The sequence below is a fragment of the Chiroxiphia lanceolata genome, chromosome 7 (genome assembly GCF_009829145.1).
Source record: "Chiroxiphia lanceolata isolate bChiLan1 chromosome 7, bChiLan1.pri, whole genome shotgun sequence".
In the NCBI taxonomy this organism is placed as follows: domain Eukaryota; kingdom Metazoa; phylum Chordata; class Aves; order Passeriformes; family Pipridae; genus Chiroxiphia; species Chiroxiphia lanceolata.
This window is the reverse complement of record NC_045643.1, coordinates 28,269,085-28,288,913: the sequence shown is the minus strand read 5'-3', so window position 1 is coordinate 28,288,913 and position 19,829 is coordinate 28,269,085. Positions and strand designations below refer to the sequence as shown.

General features: G+C 41.0%; 1 protein-coding gene across 5 annotated transcripts in view; it reads left to right on the top strand.

The window, feature by feature from the left end:
• Window positions 1–18,781, top strand: part of HSPBAP1 (HSPB1 associated protein 1) — a 37,202-nt gene extending 18,421 nt beyond the window's left edge. For 4 of the 5 annotated variants that reach the window (XM_032692600.1, XM_032692598.1, XM_032692601.1 and 1 more), the window contains 5 exons: window positions 3,514–3,650; window positions 6,818–6,989; window positions 14,101–14,184; window positions 17,100–17,210; window positions 17,419–18,781. In XM_032692600.1, the coding sequence (XP_032548491.1) occupies window positions 3,514–3,650; window positions 6,818–6,989; window positions 14,101–14,184; window positions 17,100–17,210; window positions 17,419–17,976 (1,062 nt within the window). In that variant the 3' untranslated portion in view covers window positions 17,977–18,781. The remainder of the gene's footprint in view (window positions 1–3,513; window positions 3,651–6,817; window positions 6,990–14,100; window positions 14,185–17,099; window positions 17,211–17,418) is intronic. The other variant, XM_032692602.1, reaches the window with a different exon arrangement.
• The last annotated feature ends 1,048 nt before the right edge of the window (window positions 18,782–19,829 follow it).

Here is a 19,829-nt window from a genome sequence, read left to right as displayed (position 1 = left end):
TGCTCCATGTTTTGGCTTGTGGCTCATTTTCTCAAGTAGCACAGTTCCTTTCCTTAATGTATTTAGATTAACTGTTTGTGAGGAGGAGTCTGAGTCTGCAGCATTATTATACTTCTATTTTCTGTGAAGACAGTAAAATACATGGAAGTACATAATCTATGGTAATTACCAAATGCAGGACACCTACCTGGGGTATTTTCTTTTATTTTCTCTGTGTCTATCTGCTATTTCTGTGTATTGGTTCATCTACATTCCTGCTACTTCTCCTTGCAAATTGTAAGCAGGCAAAATGAAGGATAGCTATACAAAAGGTGTACATTTTCAAAAGATATAAGAAGAGAGTAGTAAATGAAGCCTTATTCATTTCTATACTTTGAAAGATGGAAATGGAATCTGTAATTCCCTGCAAAAACTGTATCACTAAGATGTCAGAGAGTACAAACTGTTAAGCACCTTCAAATTAATTATTTTGTCAGAAAGCATTTCCCATACTCCTTATATGTATTTTATTCTTTTATACCAGTAAAATTGGTATTTATCAGTGATCAGCCTTTTTTCAGACTGTCTCCCATTGTTCTGTGGTTTGAACGCAGAGATCATCTTACCTTTCTTTCTTCCTGCCCTTCCTAAGCACACTGAAACAATCAGGATCACATAAACTTGGGCTGCATGACTCTGATACTGGTTCATGTTTCTTGAACTAAGTCGAGACTTCCAAGGATGTTTCAGGCTTCCCCAGAACTTTGCATGACTTCCTCTTTCTGTGGTCCTGTCTTGGTCTTCTCTTTTTAAACTGCCTCGACAGACAGCATTTTCCTGTGTTTTAGGGCACAAGATAATAGCAGCTCAGAAGGCCTCAACAGCCTGCTGCTTCATCTGGTCATTAAAAACACACTTGAAGAAAACAATAATTCTCCTACCTCCTTCTTCCCCTTGCCCCCATTCAAGAATAAAGTTAAGGTTGCAGGAATTGCATTTCTGTGCAGGTGTCATACCACAACCTGATCCCCTGACCTATAACAAGCAACAGATTGTACTGCAGTTTTAGAATAGATACACGTAATGGTTATGCCGTGGATTTTTTTAAAAGCAGAATCTGGGAAGGAAAAAATCAACGGTGTTATGCAAGCAAATATGGTGTGTGTCATCTGTCATTTTCACAGGCATGGGAGTGAAATGCATCCATCAGTTCCAGACTCATATGGCTTTTGAAACACTGCTACACAATTTATACCAGCCAAAAGAGTTCTTTGTAGAAATTCTCTTCCATTCTTGTGTGAATTTGATGATAACTGCTTTTTTTCTTTCTAGATTTTATTTAGATTTACATAAGGTGATTTGAAGGGGAAAAGAAGGCCAAGTGCACTGTTATTTATAGTGATTAATAGGGCCATTTAGAAGTTGTTTGAAATTTAGATTGCACTGTTTATCATTTACAGTTGTGTGGGCTAAGGTAATGATTCCATTATTCTAATCTATGAGCAGTATCTAGCATCTTAACGTTTTTTGTTCAGTTGATATTTCATTACAGAATTTGAGATATAAATCAGAAGCAAGATACATGTATGAAGTTTAAATAGAAATGAGACCTTTTAAAGTGACATACGGGTACAGATTAACTTCATTATAAGCAGCAAATGAAATAAATATAATTCACAAGTAATGTGCCATCTGTTATGGTTGGAACACCTTTTAGTACATTTCTTCTTACTGTGGTTTTTTATGTAGAAAAGGAACCCACTGTGACGTTTCAGTAATATTACCAGTTCCTTTTCAGTTCATTGGTTAAAAACTATTTTACCCATAATCGCTTCAACTATTTACTACAGCAGCAACATTTTGAAAAAGTTCTTTTAAATCTAATATTGATTATGTGTGCTTTCTTCCCACTTAAATTGTAACAAAATACAAAAACTATTTAGGTGTGAGATTAAAGTGTAGAGATGGTGTAACGCTTAAGTTTTTCACTGAAGTAGTTGTATTGGATTTTAAATTTTATGGCTGCTGAAATCTATAGGATAAACTTTTTCTTTTTGATCTTTTACTGTCTTTGACAAATGTTTATATCTCTGCCTGCATTTTTTTTCAAATGATAGCTTTAAAATCAATAGCTCTGAAATTCAAAATCTTTAGCAACACCTAATTTTTGGGAAGGCTATTGCTCATTTTGAGGGTTTCCTGATACAGAATCATGGTGAAGTTATCCTCATAATGTCTAGCTTTAGTTTGTCTCATCCCTTGATCTTGAAAAAGGATAGTCATCCACTGTCTGTGAGCAGCTAGCTTACATGCTTAAATTAGGAGGCCAGACTCCTATTCTCTCTTTATAGATGGCAAAAAGGGAGAGGCTTTTCCAAGGTGTGATTGAGAGTGCTTTGACTACAGCAGGAGCCAAGCTTAAGTTAGGTTACTAAAGTCAGGTGATGTGAATGACCCCAAAGTGCTCTACTGAAACGGAACAAATACCATTCTGCCTTTTCAAGAAAGGCAAAATAAAGCTCAGAGATGAAGCGATTTGCCCAAGACCATCAGGAAGCCAGGAGTTTAATTTCTGTTTCCTGTGGCTCAGTCTGGGGCTCCAGCCAAAAGGCACCAATATCTCTGGCCAGTATACTTCAAGTGCTTTCCAATAAACAAATGATCAGGCCCTGCAGGTGGCAGGGTGAGCTGTAGAAACATGGGAAAGCTTTATCCAAGCTGTCCAGAACCATTCTGCAAAACTCTTGGACTGTCTGAAAAATACCTCGCTGTGCCTCGTCATCCCCAAGGGATTGGTTGTGGGAGGATCGACAGACGGGAAGGCTCCAGGACTGTGTTCCTAACATATGCGTGCCTGTTCTGCCCTTTCTCGCCACATGGTCAAGTTGTTTCAAGTTTCAAGTCTCTGCAGTTGCAAATGTGTCCATTAAATAATAAGAAAACTTTAAAAAAGCAGCATAACACTGGGTCAGAGATGGGGTAAACTCTGTGTTCCCAGAGTACGTGGAGAAAGCTGAGATAGGAGCAAATGCATGTGCCACATGCATTATCAAATTGGTTTGAAAAGGGAATAGGGATTTTTCTTTACTTTTTTCCTTTCATTCTTTTTTTAAATGCCATGTATCAGAATTTTTCTAAAAGGAATCCTGAGCTTGAGTGGATGGTTAAGAGTGGAGAAAGTTAAAAAGGAGTGTTTGAAAAGGACAACAAGCCTGATGTGGCCATTTGGACAGTCCTTCTGTAAAGCAAAGGGGTAACTTGAGTGATGTGAAAGGGAGGGATGAGAACTGGAGACAGAGATCTAGGAGGTTGTGTAGTCAGAAGAAGAAAGTCAGCAGAAGAAATGCTGCTAGAGAGGATAATTTTGGAGGAAGGGGCACAGGCCACGCATGCTCCAGAACTCCACCAAGGATCAACAGCTGCAGTGGATAAGGAGTGACTGAGCAGTGGAAGGAGAAGATGGGAGACTGAGAACTGAGGGTAGGATGTGAATCAGATCAACAGCTTACATACATAACCTTTCTGTTGCTGTAGGATATAAGGTGGTCTGACTTTGGTTTTCCTGGAAGAAGTGGAAAAGAGAGCACGCTTTGGATTGGTTCTGAAGGAGCAAACACCCCCTGCCATTTGGACTCCTATGGCTGCAACTTAGTGTTGCAAGTAGAAGGAAGGTAACAAGTCCATATACGTTCAGCAAATATAGGGGAGAGTTATACTATGCTTAAAGCTAGTTTTGGACTCTTTGAGTATTAATTCTAGGTCCTGATTATTTTGGTTTTCTGAGCTCTCAGTGATTGAAGAGCATCAAAACTGTTCTACAGGAAATGGCAGAACTTCAGGGGGTTGGAGTTCGGCTTGGTCATAGAGCTAACACAGTTTTATTTTCTGATCTATGTGTTATGTAATTCAATAATAAACATTCCTAGTAGTTATGAATTCAGGAATTTGGAATTAGGAGATAAAGAGGTAAAAATAAAAAGCCCCGAAACAAAAAAATAGAAACTCCTTTAGACTTTTACAATATTCTCTGTGCAAGAGCCTCTAATAGCCTGCTAGAATTAATTTAAAAAGGGAACATCAGGATGGAAGCAGCCAGCTGTGAGCAAAGTTGAAAGGGACATTTGAGGCTCCAAACTCATGTGGGAGCATGTGACTTTGTTGCTGTATCTTTCTGCCTGTTTGCCTGCTGTCTTTTTTTTTCCCCATTCTTTTTTTTTTTGTTCCTTTCTTTGCATATTGGCCTCAGGGTTTTTTTTTTTTTATTGTTATCTATTATTGCTAGAGTAGTGCTAGGGTAACAAAAACATTGTACACATTTTTTAGGTTTGATACTATGGAGTGGAAGGAGTAAATTACTAGTGGGATTTCAATGAGATTAATTATTCTTACATTTTATAGAACAGTAGACTCACGGTGGTGGTGGTGTGATGAAGGTGCAGGATTGGAATTCAGGTGTGCTGGTTTCTAGCTGGGCAGTGCCACAGGTTGACTGGCTTTAAGGCTTCAGGGAAATGAATTCATCATCATCTTATCTCTAAGAAGGGTAGCTCTGTTTAGCTCCCAGGTGGGTTTTCCTTTGCATTTTTAAATGGCCCTGAGATCCTTGGGTGGATGTGCAGCAGAGACACTCCAGAAGCCTTCCTCAGCCTTGCACAGTGCTGCAGCCAGTCCTGTACACTTCAGATCACATCAGTAAGCATTGTGCATTGAAGTCCAGACAATTAAGTGTATTCAGGAGCCAGAAGTCTCATTGCAAACCATGAGATTTAAATGCCTAAATATCTTCTAAGGATCCACCTAAATACTGGGTGTGCTAAATAAGTACAGTGATGTAGCAGACGTGATACCTGCCAAGTCCTCTTGATCTACCTTCAGGTGTTGAACTCCAGCCAGCGTCCCAGCATCACGTAGCAGTTTTGTCTGCCTTCCCAAGATACTTCCTCCCCTTCTAGTAGAATAAAATCCTTGTTCCTCTCAGGGAAAGAAGTCTAAAGCCTTTGCACGGCCTGAAAAGACAAAGTTGTTTTCTTCTTCAAGAGCAAAGCCTTTAAACAGATTGCAAACTTCCACAAGCTTGTGAATTGTGTGCTCTTCTTCAGAGCAGGAAGATTCCCTTTTGAGACTCGCAAACAAGACAAGCTTTGTAAAAGAATATAAGCTTATGCTAAACTTAAATAGATTTGCCTTTGCAGGAAAGCCAGGGACGACTCCTTAGCCCTTTGTTGCTATCTTGAATTTCCTCCTTGCATCCCTCGGGCTTCTTAATATTTTGCTTCATGATATTGCTTTGTCATGAGCCTGCAGGATTAACCCTGAGCCTCCTAACCTAGTCATTCTCCGCCCCTTCAGAGAATTTAGCTTGGAGGGCAAAATAAAGTTGCAGCAAGGCTTGAGTTTCAGAAGAACTGGTTTTGTGCTTGTGCCCCACAATAGCTTTGGTAATTACCAAGAAATGTCAGCGGCCCATGGCACTTCCATCTGTGCTGGTCTCTCCAGTTCTGGCTATCCTGCTATTCCTATCTCTTCTGTTCCTGTCTATTCTGGTTTTGTGCCATTTAGTTGCTTTTCTCCAATTTTCAGATCTGTGACTTAGAACTGACAACCAGAAGCAGTAGACAAAAAGCAAGAAGTGAATACCAAGGAAAAGGAACAAAAAGAAAAGCTCTTGCTAGAGTCCAGAACAAAGAGGAGAGCTGCACGAGTTGTCCAGCTGGGCTATAAAGTACTGCTTTTACCTTTCCATTGCTTGGTGTATGGGTCATGTTTGTCTGGCACCTCTTAAATGTAATAAATTCTCTATGTATTCCTTCTGGTTTTTTCTATCACCTAAAGTACCACCATATAAAACTTCTGTTTCTAAATAACATATGTACCCACTAAGATATTTCATTTATAGTACCCATAAAACTGGCACCACCAGTTCTGGCATATTCTTTTTTTTTTCCTTTGATCTGGTCTATGTAGGTGAGATAGAGACATTAACCCTTGAGAACAAGGTTTGTGCCTCAGCTCTGCTTGGTCCTGCACTGTGGTGCATTCATGTGCTTCTTTGGGCACATAGAGAGCAACCCGGCACATGAGTGTCCCCAGACAAGGAACAGAACAACCCTGCTGTGCTCCATCTGGGCATTTAGTCACATCAGTAAGTTCTTAAACCCAGTGGCCCACACAAGCCACATTTTCATCATATGGTACTAATAACACAAAAATACAGATTGTTTCAGGATGCTTATGTCTATGAGTGTGTCTGGGGTTTATTTATGCCATTTTTGGCATGGGAGCATTAAGGTGATTTTTACTGAGAATGAAGGGTTTATGACTAACAGCCTCATAAGTACTCCAGGTGATGATAGGAAACAGAAGATCATGTCTATACCCTTTTTACCGTTGCCATCCTAACACACGATGCCCTCCTTTCAAAACAAAACATAGATTTTGAAAGCCATTCATTCACTGAACAAAAATACATTGTCTCTAACAAAACTATTTCCTCTCATTTATAGAGCAGATTTTAATTCTCTGAGCATCTGTAAATGCTGCATGTAAAAGGGAGGACGGAGAAACCAGATGGGAGAGCTTTTTTTTAAATTTTATGTTATCTGCCTTTTAGAAATAATTGGTGAGAAGCTGTAAATCTTTTCAGTTAAAAAATTAAAGTGGAATATTTTAAAAAACACTTTCAGGAGACAGCCTGTAAGCACTGCCTGTGTTCTCACTGCGTAGGAGATTCACACAGCGAAGACAGATTTATGTTTTATTGAAAACCTTGCTACTGCCTTTAGTTCTTTGCTGTAAGTGACATGCACTGAATACATTTTTGTCTTCTCTCTATTTTCAGGAAGAGATGGCACCTCTTCCCACCTGGTGACACCAGTTTCCTTTATCCTACCAGGATCCCTTATGAGGAATCCAGCGTATTCAGCAAAGTCAACGTTGCCAACCCTGATCTGAAACGCTTTCCCAAGTTTAGGAACTCAACAGCCCATGTCGTTACACTCAGTCCAGGACAGGTACCATTTACATACAAGTTTTACATTACTTTATATTCCTGTAAGTCATTTAACTGGCTAATTAAAGGCTAGAAAATCTTATCAAATTGACTGTGGAATTTCTCTCTTCCTTCACTCTGCACTCAGACTTGACACATTTCTCTCAGCACAGGAGTTTTCTTTGCTGACAGTTGTTTTACTAGACTTTTTTGTACAAAAACTGCAAACATTTGGAGAAGTAATTGAATCAGCTGCCTAATTCCATCACAGTTCTTGCAACCTCCTCCAATCTGTCTGCTTTAGAACTTTCTTGAACTCTGACACCAGTATTTTGCATGAAATGTATTTGATTAATGAATATGTAGAGCTAGCAAAGGAGCTCATACTTTGGTAGTGGAATAGCCTTCTCATGTTCCTTTAATAAATACTTCAGTGATACTTGCATTTAGAGCACACAGCATCCAGAGGTTTCATGGTGCTTTACAGGGATGTGAGGATATTATTAATCCTGTTTTACTGAGAAAGTTCAGTTATAAGTGCCTGGTTTACAGTCATGCAGGCAGTCAGCAGCAGTGTGAGGATAGGGCTCGGGACCCTTAATTCCTAGTCTCCTGCCGTAAGTAGTGTCCTTCGTTATTTAATCAACATGGTCTGTATTTGAAGCCTGAATTACCCTTTTTCATTTGTTCAGCCATGTGTGTCCTTGTAACGCACTGCTGCACATCTCAAGCTGTCAGGCCTTTCCAAAGGAATTTTGCAGTGTTCATTGCTCCGACCGCTTCACACGGTGGAGCTGCCGCTTCCAGAGCCCTCTCACCATTCTCCTACCAGATGTTGTCACCTCTTCTGACCTGCCAGCTCAGCAACTTGTGTGAGTGTTCCCCTCTCCCTAGCTGGCAAACCCAGCTGCCTTCAACAATTTAAGGAATGGATTTTGCTATCCAGTTAATTTTGAGGAGGCAGACTGAGGAGTGCTCCCATAAACTGGTGAGATGGCAAGCTGAAGCAGGATAGTAGTTTCCAACAAGAGGATGATACCTGTCAACTGGGAAGTGTAAGCTCTGCAATTGGTACAGATGCAAATGAGGAATCATTTGCATCTGTACAAACCTTCATTGTTTGCTCTACATTAGCTCCTACTCATACTCCTAAAGCAAATGAGTAGTTTTGCATTCAGCACTTCATAAGGTTGCATCATTCAGTAATTTAAAGCACAAAGAAAAAATTTTTGCTATTGATAAAAATGCCACATCCATTCAGCAGTGCATTATCCCTGCTCCCCAACACTATTTCAATTTATAATCTTCTTTGCAATGATCAAGTGTGGTAGTGAACCTTTAATATGATCTTAATTTTAATTAGGCTTAAAGCAATTACAAATTAATCTTGCTAGGAATAAAGTTCTTGAGCCAGCTCAGTAATACAAGTTGTCTGCATTTCCATGAAGGGAATACTTTTTAGATTTCAGGGTGGAGGGGGGAGTAATGTGGAAGCAATGATGGAGCAGTGAGGTATTGCCTTCATCCAGCATCTCAGCCAGAAGCTTATGGGGCAGGTGGCTGGGGACTGCTCCTATTTGATGGAGAGAAAAGGAATGACCTAGAAGAACTCCTTTGTTAACAAGAGAGAGAATCCCTAAATAATAACAGTCTTGATATGTGCTTAACAGTTGTTTTCACATAGAAGTAATACAATTACTGCAGAATTTGTGGGCTGCCTTATTTTGTGCTAATATGTAGAATCTCCACTCATTCTCGGAGGGTAACACAGAACATTTTGGATTATTGTAACAATAAAGGGTTGAAAAAATAAAGACAAAGGTGTTCTTAGGTATTCAGGAGAGCAGCTGCATGTAGGGTGAGTGCAGCTTTGAATATCAAAAACTTAATGTGTCTAATGCCACCTTCTGGTCAGTGTTTGCTACAAGCCATTTTTCTACACCCGTTCTGCCTAAAAGCAGAATTCCTTCGTATAACATTGTACCAATGCACAATGCATACTTCAGTTGCATCCTTTGTGCCCTTCCACTGTATTGTTCAGAGGTGAACCTCTGTTATGAATTTTGGTAGTTGTCTGAGACTTTAGGTTTTATAAGGTTTCATCCTGTACTTGACCTGTGGCTGTCATCTACATTTCCACAGAGGTCTTACCACAACTTGTAGTTAGGAAAACGTTTAGATATCAAGCTTACTCAAATAGGCAGCTGAGTAGGTGAAGGGCTTGCGGCAGTACCTGACTATATCCGCAAAGTTACAAGCTTAAGTTGCATCACACAGATGGGGCTCCTTAGAAATATTTGAACCTGGTCACCTGTGTAGTGGTTGCAAGGCTCAGTGCTAAGTAGGTAGTTGAGTAAATTCTGCAGCATTTCTGGTGACACCTTGATTCTTTTCACAAATATACAAATGCTGCCTAAAAGACCACAAATGGGGTAAAACATGTCTGTTCTAGAACCTTCCACCCCATACTCTGGGACAAGTGTTAAGAGAGTTAGGGTAGGATCTGCCATCCTCATCTTAAACCCCATTCACGACAGGTGCCCTATGTGCCATCAGTGGGAAGAACCTGGCACCTCTACAAGGTGATCTTATACAATTACACTCCTGCAGGAACATTCATCTCATCCTTCAGAACAGGCTATAAAAGGAGCCCTCCTGATGCAGAGCAAGTAGCTTGGGCACTGGGCTCCCATGAGCAACACCATTCTCTCTCACACTGCCCCAGACAGGAGCCCCTAAACTGTTTGCTGTTTAGAGGCAGCACTCAGCTCTCCTGTGTCCTGGCCCTGTGCCCCAGGTGCAGCCTAAAGCCAGAGGAGCTGCAGTGCAGAAGTGCAAGGAAAGGCCTGACTGAACTAGTCTTAGAGTCTCAGTGAGTCTGAGAAGGATGCTCCCTTCCAATCTTGAAAAATATTGTCACAATATGGGAAATACTGATTTTAGAAAAAGATCAGCATTACTGCTTGTTGTCTCTCACTGTGGTCTGCTGCTCAGAAGCTCTCCTCCTCTGCTTTTGCTTATCTGCTTTCTTGAAAGTCTTGAACTCAGTCTTTGTCCATAAATACAGTTGTCACTCAGTTCCTGCATATAGCTGCAAGGTTTTCTCTTTCTGTGCTCCTGCTGTGGCATCTAACACACCACAGGATCCTGCCTGCAACCAGAGCTCCCAATAGCACAAATAAACCTCTGACTTCTAACCCAACACTGAGCAAGCAGAAATATTCATGAAGTCAGGAAGGGATTTCCCTGTGTGACAGCTTTAAAGAAAAGTGAGAACTTCAGATTGGGCTTAAAGTGGGGAACAACAGTACAGTCTGAATAACCAAGAAAAATATAATTGATACCTAAGAAAAAAGTGTTGTAGCAAGTCAAGAAATACAATAACTCAAACTTTTTAAAAGGCAGTGAAACATTACAGCTCCAAGTGTACAAAATACTTTTAAAAGGCTATTTTAGTGAAGGAGCATTCAGAGTTGTCCACAGCATTATGCATAGTAGATGGTTGATAATTCTGTTTTGGGAAGGAATAAAGAATTTTCATTTGAAAGACTACAAATGAAAGTCTCCCAAACTTTCATTTGGCCCCGAGTCACCCCATAGAGAAGGCAGTCAGCCAAACCCAGCCCTGAGACACAAGAAGTATCATCTCCATCACAGAAGAAGCAGAAGAGTCCAGGAGCTGAATTTACACTGGGATTGGTGATAAAAATAGCACTCAGCCTGTAACACATAGGGAGAACCCCTCGAGTGCCCCAAAAGCCAGGCAATCCAAAGGTGAAAGCTGCAAGTTCCTAACTCCTCACCTTCTTCCCTGAGCTTCAGTCTCCTGCCAGGGTTGCCATGGACAAGGAATGTAACAGCCCCACTCCCTCCCTCTTCACTGTGCTTTTCCCAAGGGCTGTCCTCATGTTTCTGACATCAGTGGCCCTTGGAGCTTAGCTTCAGTGCGTGGGAAGACACCAGCTCAGGAGGGAGGCAGGGTAAGGAGCATCTTACTAGGACTAGGACAGCCAGGCTCCAGCAGGGACAGGGCATAGGCTGGGGTAGCAGCACTCGCACAGAGTCCCCGGGTGGTGCTTCCACAGAATTGACTCTGCTTGTATCTATTTCATTTTTCATTGCCATGGTTACAGGCAGCTTTGGGATTTCCTTGGGGTCCCCCCATGGCCCTACAGCTTTATCTTCCCATCACACTGGCTTCCTTTTCATGTGCATTTACCTAAATACCTTTTTCTAATGAGCAGAAATTTCTTGGTATAATATTTCACTTCAGGATATGCTCTCTTTTTGAAGCAATTCCACCTTTGCCCTACCTTTGCACTGTATTGAGTTAATCATGTCCACTGAGAATTCAAACCTGGTCTGTTCTCTGTGCTGTACAAGTCTTCAGCATTGCTCCACTTGCTCTCCCAAGTATTCCCTTGGTTTCTCTCCTCCCATTACAGAATTTCTTTTTATCTTTTCCGGGATTTCTGTCCTACTTTGACTTCATTTTCTATATTTGCCTATCACTAGCCTAAATATTAAAATTATCTGATTGGTTGCTGTTTAGATCAATATCTTCCCAGCCTGCAAAGTTAGATATGTTCTGTAGAAAGCAGGCTAGCACAAGATTATCTCTTAGCTTGGAATAGTTCTGTCTTGCATTGCACTTTACATTTTTCCCTGTAAAATGTTCGCTGCATTTGTGTGTATGTTATTTAACTGTGGTTTACTTTCACATTTCCTATTGGAATGTAGCTAAATCTGTGTCCCATATTCATAAACATATGGAAGTCTGCTTTATTTTATTGTAGGATTGATAGAAGTGGTGGTGGTGGGTTTTTGTTTTCATTCTGTTGTGGGGTTTTTTTGCTTCTAATTTGCAAACCTAGAAGAATACTGGTTTGTAAAGGTAGAAGAATCCTACTGTACTTCTCTCTTTGCTGTTTTTTGTTTGTTTTGTTGGGGGTTTTTGATCTTTTGTTAGTTCTGCTTGCTTGCCAGATGTATCTTTTGGTTTTAATCACTTTTTTCCATTTCTTCATCTTCCTTAAAGTTTTAGTCCTTTTGCTTTTTGATAATTTCAGTTTTCTTCCTGCTGTAAATCCTTATTTTAACATGCATAAGCTTGCCCAAAAATAAGAGGGAGAGCAAGTGTCTTTATGGAACCTCTTTTGCCCGTTTCAGTCACAGCTTTGTAGCTCTTCTATAAATTGCATCAGCAAACAATGCCAGCTGCAGAAAGGCACAACTTCGCAGTTATTACCCTCAACCTGCTGGCAAGTAAAATCTGATCAGTCTCTAAAAGACCAAGTTCCTCTTCTTAGGTTTGAAAACACAGGACACGTTGGGGGAGTTGTATTTTCCTCCTGGCTGTACCTTCTCTTTCCAAAGCAATTCTGTACCTGATTGGCATGCCAGTGTTGAGCCTAATTTCCATCTTGTTTTTCTGACTGAAACATTCTTACAGTTCCCTTAATTTGTCTCTGGCTTGTTTTCCCTTGCTACATAGTCCCTCTGTGCCATACTCCAATTCCCCGGTGTCTTCATCCACTTCTCCAGCATGTTGCAAAACTCGCTTTTCCTACGCAGATCTCATAGGACGGATCCTGTTGTTGCAAACAGCCACTTGCAGGAGCTGTGCTTTCTTCTGCTGTAAAACAAAGTTTTCCAGGCCTCATCATTACACCCAGTCATTTGGAGGGTACCCAGATTCTTTAGCAGAGTTCAGTGTAAGATCCCTTATAGAGCAGATGAGCGTTTGGGGGAGGTTTCATGTGATTTTGCAGTCAGTGAAACGTAGGGCAACACTTCCTAACAGATAAACCCATTGCTGCTAATGCAGCTGCACTTTCCGTTTAGAGTGGATGTTTCTGTGATAAAAGCACAACTCTGAAACCTGTTCAATGCAGAAAACATGTTTTGGCTGTAGTCAAGGTTTCATACAGATGGCAGGAATAACAAATTAGTAATATTTTTAAAATAATGACCCTCCACTGACCGACTTCCTTCTCTGTTTTGTATGCTGTACTGGATTAAAGTACAATTTTCAAATGTTTTCGACCTTTAGAGAGCCACTGCTTTTTTGTTTGACTTAAATTGAAGCCTGTGGAGAACATTTTGTCATCTGGCCCAAAAATGACTCTGTTCTGAGTGTCCTGTAAGTGCAGGACTAGAGTCACAATCACTGTTTCCTATAGAGACATTTTCTCATTAGCCGTGTTTTGATATAATGAAGCACAGGGCTATCTGGGTAGCAGAACATGCTTCTAAGTAATTTGCGTCTACCAAGAAAAAAAATTGTCTGCAATTCAGATACAGATCATTGCTTCACTTTCCCCATTCTGAAGTGTATATTTTTGTCTGTCTCTGACCATTTTTATTCCTTTTAAAAAAATATCTTTTTTGCTTTTCTTGATAGTGCCATGTTAATCTCATGTTCAGTAATCTGCAAAGCTTGTCCTCTATCATCAAAACAACATCAATGGCTCGTACCTTAGAAACCATGGGTTAGAATCAATTTTATGTCACAGCTATCATCCTGATGTAGTTAAAAAGCTCTGATCTAAACTAGATTGTCCCAGAAATCATGGCACTTTCTTTTAAAAGCCTATCTACTAAAAGTGACAAATGTGATACTGGCGATTATTTACCAGAATTAAAGCTACATATTGTTAGTCACCCAGACGAGCATTAGGATACGTGCTTTTTGGGGAAACCAGCTGGCAGTCCTTCTAAAGGAACTGGAAAGTCTGCTCAGTTAGAGAGTCTACAAAAGAATTCGTGCTTGGCTGAGACTTTCTCTGAAGTCCTGATCTACTGCTACTCCAGCTGCACCCCCTTTGTAGGGCTGGATTTTGCTTACCTACAGCAATTACAAGGTTACAGTCCTGCTCACATGGGAAGGAGTTTGGATGAAAGGCAGCTCTGGATCATGTCCATTTCTTACACCATAGTATAGGTACAGTGGGAGGACAGAGTGGGCATTTAAGTCCTGCGAAAAGGCGCTTTAGAAGAAATAAATAAATATGACTTCCCACCCCTATTTCCTTGCCTCATTCTGTCTCTGCATCCCACATGACCTATAATTAAAACACCTTATCTTTCTTCAGCCTTCCCGTAGTACCCTAATGTGATGTCTCCAATTCCAGGTCCTGCTCGTTCCAAGGCACTGGTGGCACTATGTGGAATCCATTGATCCTATCACTGTCAGCATAAACTCTTGGATCGAACTGGTATTTTCCTTTTTATGTCATGGTGATGTAGCACTTCCGTGTGTGCATGGCCTTCTGTCCCTTGCCTGCCAAGTTCAACCCTATTGGGTGTTGTGTTCAGAGGCTGTGGAGGGAAGAACCCTTACGGATGCGTTTTTTTCCTGAAGAACCTTTCAGGGTTCCAGATCTGAAGACGCAGTTCAGCAGAAATCATATTTCAACAGCAACTTCACCTCAAGCACATGCTTACATGCAAAGCTAAATTAGAATTTAAATCAAATTAATGTGATAGGAAGGGGGTGGAAGAGGATTTTGGAATTTTCGTTTCTCTGTGATAGTTTTGAATTGCCTCAAGATGGATTTCCTCAAGTATTTAATTAATTTTCTTTTCCCCAGGCTCTGATTTTTCTTGCTTATCTTAACCAGTATGTATGTGATGGTTCCAGGGATATCATAGAATTGTAGAATTGTTTGGGTTGGAAGGGACCTTTAAAGGTCATCTAGTCCAGCCCCCCTGCAATGAGCAGGGACATCTTCCACTAGATCATCTCAATGCTCCAGAAAGTTTTCTGATTCAAATTACTTTATTATTAATCCTGGCTTAATATTACAAAAAAAAAAAAATCTTTTGAAATGGCCTGGGAAAGCTGCCTCACTAAAATACTCATTGCCTTTTTTTTCTACTTAAAAAAATTATATTAGACTGGGAATCTGCAGGGAAAAGGAACACATACATTCAGCTGCTGTTCAAAGACCACACCATACGTTTCTCATACCAGCATCAAACCAAGCATTGACAGAGCAGAGGAACTCACTTGGGTGTTTCTCTCATGGAGAAATTTTCCAGATGAAACTATGTATTTAGCAAGGACAGCAGGCCCACAGCCCATACTTTTGTATGAGGTCTTTCGTAGCCCTAAGTACAGTCAGGTTGTGTCCAGTGCCAGAGAAAGCACTAACTATATATTGTAGAGCAGCCATTTAAGCCTGCCTTAAATTTGAGCAGCCCTTGAGGTAATTCAGAGGAACTGGCTGTGTGCCCTGGGCTTGGAAAGACCCTGATGTCAATACACACTCTTGTACCCTGAGCTGTGCCTCACAAATTGTCCCTGCTGGAGAAGCAGGTCAGGACGGATCAGCTGTGCTCGGCTGGGAGCTCCCAGGTGCTGGGGTGGTGCCTTAGCTGTAGCATTTCTAGCTGTTCTTATGTGTTGCAAGGAAAAAAAAAAAAAATCAGTGGAGCTAAACTCTTTTCTGGTCATAAAGATCTTGCAGAAGTCACCAAGATCCTGTTTGGTGACAGCAAGAGTGGGTAGTTGTGTGGGTGGCATCAGAAACAAAGGAGCGTTTGCTAGATCTTACTAATGAACAACACACAAGCTTCCCCTCCCCAAATATCAGAAGCTGCCATAAGCAAATGTAGCTATTTCAGCCCAGGTGAAAGTTTCTTACAGAAATTATCTGTACAGCTGATGATGGCAGCACTGTGTGTTAGGTGTTGGGCAGTCCATCTGTAAAAGTAAAGTGTGACATGGATGCTAAGAGACAGTACTGAGAACATTTCCATTACCAAAGTAAGCAGTTCTTGCTCGCAGCTGTTACCAGCTGCTTTCATATTGACAGATGTGAATCACACCAACAATTATAGTCCCAGTGAAACCATTAATTATATTGGCAAGAGTTTAGAGTAGAAATTTAATTTGTTTTCAGCTGGATGTGAGCTACTCAAAGTATTCTTTGCTTCCTAACATACTGTCATGCAATCAGTACAGCCCTGTTATTCAGCAGGCCAGGATGAATACCAAGAATGCAACACCTTAAATAATTTCCACATGTAGATACCAAAGTCTGTGTTTTGGGGGCTTGTTATATAAGGTCATTAATAAGCCAAGCATCTAAAGCCACAAAATGCCAACAACACTTTCCCCTGCTTCTATCCCAAAATCAGCTCAGGGTTCCAGGCTGAATTACTGCCTTCAGCACTCGTACTGGCAAGATGCATGTACTTGATGTGTTCCCTGAAACCACAGACTGATCAGGGCTGTGGATTGACCGGGTCCAAAACTCCTATGTCTAAGCATCTCCATTAAAGCAAATTTATATATCCATGTCTAGGCACTTGTCATTGAATTAACCAAACCAGCCATCTTGTTTGCAGAGTCTGCCATTTCCTTCCACACACCCTACCCTTCCGTATACAAGAAACTCAAATGGGAAAGAAAGCTTAAAAAGATCTTATAAAGTTTTGTTCTGCTATCCTAAATCAGTTAGTATCCACCTGCCTTAAGGGGGATGATAGAGGAAGCGAAGGCCTGAAAGAAACAGCCTGCTATTAACTTAGTTTTTAGTTTTGCAGGAGAGCTTTCAGAGGAAAAATGTTTTTCCTTTTGGTGATGTTCAGAAGTGCAGAAGTATGTCAGCTGCTGTTACATGATAAAATATTTCCTACATTTTCTTAAGACTCACTTTTTTGCTTCTGTAGCCCATAGATAGCTGCTGCCTTCCTGGAACATCCTGTGTGTTTTAAGTACTTAAATTAGACATAATATGGGGATATAAAAAATGTGCTATGTACTTCCATGGTCATTCTAGTCCTAAAGAGCTCTATAAATGCATGCATTAATTAAATGCTAACACTGTATTGTAATTTCAAACACCAGATTCAATTAACAGAACGCTAATGAGGGAAAAGATTATATACACATACTAGAATCTGTTTTTTGCAAATCATAGTTCAGATGAGCCTGTGCTGTGACCTGTGTCGGTGCTGTACAGAGGAGTAGGAGCGTCAAAAGTCTGAAACCTTTCATTGACTTTGCATACATGAATATGGCTTTCAAACTAAGGCCATTCATGTTCTTCCCAAGTCCTTTCAGCTTTCTGCACAGACCCAAGAGCTAATCTATCTCCTAAAACTTTCTGTTTTCTCGAGGCAGGATGCAGATCATGAAGCCCGTGTAGAAGAGGCAATAACTCGAATGCTGGTATGTGCCATAAAATCAGCAGAAAATCCCAGTGATGGAGATCTCTGGCTAAATCCCACGGAGGTAAGCCCTCTATTGCTCCCATTATAGGAGCAATAACAAAGAACTACTGACATTTTGCTTAGCTCCCCTGAGTCCTTCTGCTGCCTGAGAAAAAGAATTTTAAATTCCATCCCTTCATGTAGCAAAAGTAATTCATGGAAAATAATCACGCAGCGCTGAATTGAAACATGGCTCCTTTTAACTGAGTGTATCCTGGGTGTTTTCTTAGGTTGAGGCAACATCCCATGAAATGAATCTTCAGTACCTGAATCAAGCCGTGTCTGCGTATTTCAAGTGTCAGAAGACAAGTGTGTCAGAGGGGGCACATTGCAGCAGCACTGGTGCAGGGCAGAGGACAGCTGCCTCATGCAAGAGGAAGAGGAGGGAAGTTGGCTGTGAGCCAGACGGCTGCAGATTAGTAACCCATGGATTTGACTTTTCAACATCTAAAGCAGAAGAGCTGCAAAAAATACCCTTTGGGCCTCATCTGATTCAAGTTTTACCACAGTCTCAAGAAACGGGTTCGATGGGTGCAGTTGCAGTTGAAAGCGACGGTAGAGATCTTCCCTGTGAAAATGAAGGAGAACATATTGGAAAATTACACCGCAGGAGGAAGGAGTTGGTAATGAGTAATGACTGTGAGATGCCTGCACATCAAATGGATTCAGACAGCAGTCCTTGCACCTCACAAACAGCCCTTTCTACCAATGATTTGCTGGACTGTTTGGTTAATCCGCATGTCATCAATTTAGTGGCTCGGCTGCTGTTGGAGAGAACAGGGGTTTAACGCTGGAGTGTTTTATCATTTCTGAAACAAAGAAATCAAACAGCAGCCTTGTTCTGGTGTTAAAGCTCTGTAATAATTGAATGTTTCGTTTCAAATAATTCTTAGGTACAGATAGACGCAGTTAATGGCTAAGTGGCAGGTTGAAGTTATGCTGAAAGAAGAATAACTGGTTAGTGATGGCTGGGAAGAGAAAGGTGTGTTTAGTCAGAGAACTGCTCAGTGTTATGAGCAAAACAGAGCGTACACAGTTACACTCCCACCATGCTGTGCTGAGGGGATCTTTACAGTGTTCTGCAGCTCTGAGCTGTGAAAAACATGTGATTTGAAGACAGACAAAAGGAGGGAGTGCTGGGACATTGCTACATAGTAGAGGGGGACCAAGAGTGGGAGCAAATAGACTGACTGCCTGTAGACTGCAGTCCTTGACCACATTTAAAGTAAAATGGTCAGTAAGTGATCGGTTGATCGCGTCAGAAATAATAAATTCAAATAAACCTAAACCTCAGCCAAGAGGCAATGCACTCACTAATGCATCTACTTCCTCCCTTCCGCAAAATAACCTCAGTTTTGTCACAAACCTCTCGGTTGGAGTGAGACAGACGCTCTTAACAAGAAAGAGGCCTTCAGCTAGTTCAGAAACTTTTGAGTCTGGGAGACAAAAGGCCATTGGGAAGTTACTGTTGTTATTTATTTAAAGCCAGATGTGCACTGTTCCCCATCTCTAAGGAACAAAGTAAAGCAGCTATGACTTTCTGCCTCTGTCCTACTCTTTAGTGTAACAATAAAAATGTAGTAATTTTTTTTCTTTTCATTATAAGTGGTTGCTGAGCAAGACCATCCTTTCTTCAAAGTATAATAGTCCTTGGATTTGTTTTTGAAGGCTGGGCCACTCTTTGAATAAAAAGTTTGGAACTTGAAATATAGGCAAGAAGGTGGGTTAGCACTGAAGCTGTGCATGAACACTTGTCAAAAAACGGGGAAGAGAGCTGGTGGCATCTTCGGGGATGCTCTCACCTCCTCTGGTTTCTACTTGAGGGGGCAACCGAGAGTGGCATTTGCTTTAGTCTCAGTTTCAGAGGGTTTCTTCAGGGACAGTTCCTGTGAAGCCTTTGCTTTCAAAACCTCTATTTGCTCATGTCTGCTAGCACTTACAAACCAGTTTCTATTATCAACCTGTTTCCACATTTATAGCCCTGCACCACCAGCCCTGTGGCTGGTATTTCCTTTGTCCAGTGTCTGTTCCCTACTAAATACATGAAGCTAGTGCTGTTTTCACAAAGATCAACTTCCAGCAATTTATAGTTGAAAAATCGTGATGGCAAAGGTGCTTCCTCTCTGCTTTTATTCAGATTGCATGTTGGCAGGGCCTTGATGGATGATGGTAAGTGCTCTAGATATGTACCAGTAGATCAGAAATTCGGGAAGCCTTGCCATTTCAAAAATTTCCCCAAAAACCTAATACTCTTGGAAGAGGATTAAGTTGAAAAGGCTCAAAGGTTCAGCCTTTAACAAGCACAGAAAACTTATCCTGATGGAAATAGAGTTGTACATGTAGTTTGCTGGAGACCTTGGCTTTGAAAAGTGGCTCCAAGTTAGTAGAAGGGGCCATATCGGCTCTTTGACCCAGAAATGTGCAATTTCCCGTGTCCTGCTCTACCCTCATAATTGGGCTCAGACCCTGATAACACCTATGTATCAGCCTCAAGAGCAACCTGCTGGCAAGATACAGTTCTCAGTGACATGTGAGGAAATCCACTGTTCTTATTTCATGTTACTGCACCAAAGTGTTTCAGTGGGGTTGCACAACTGCAGCCAGACCAGAATTTAATAAACAGCCTTCATACAGTTCATGT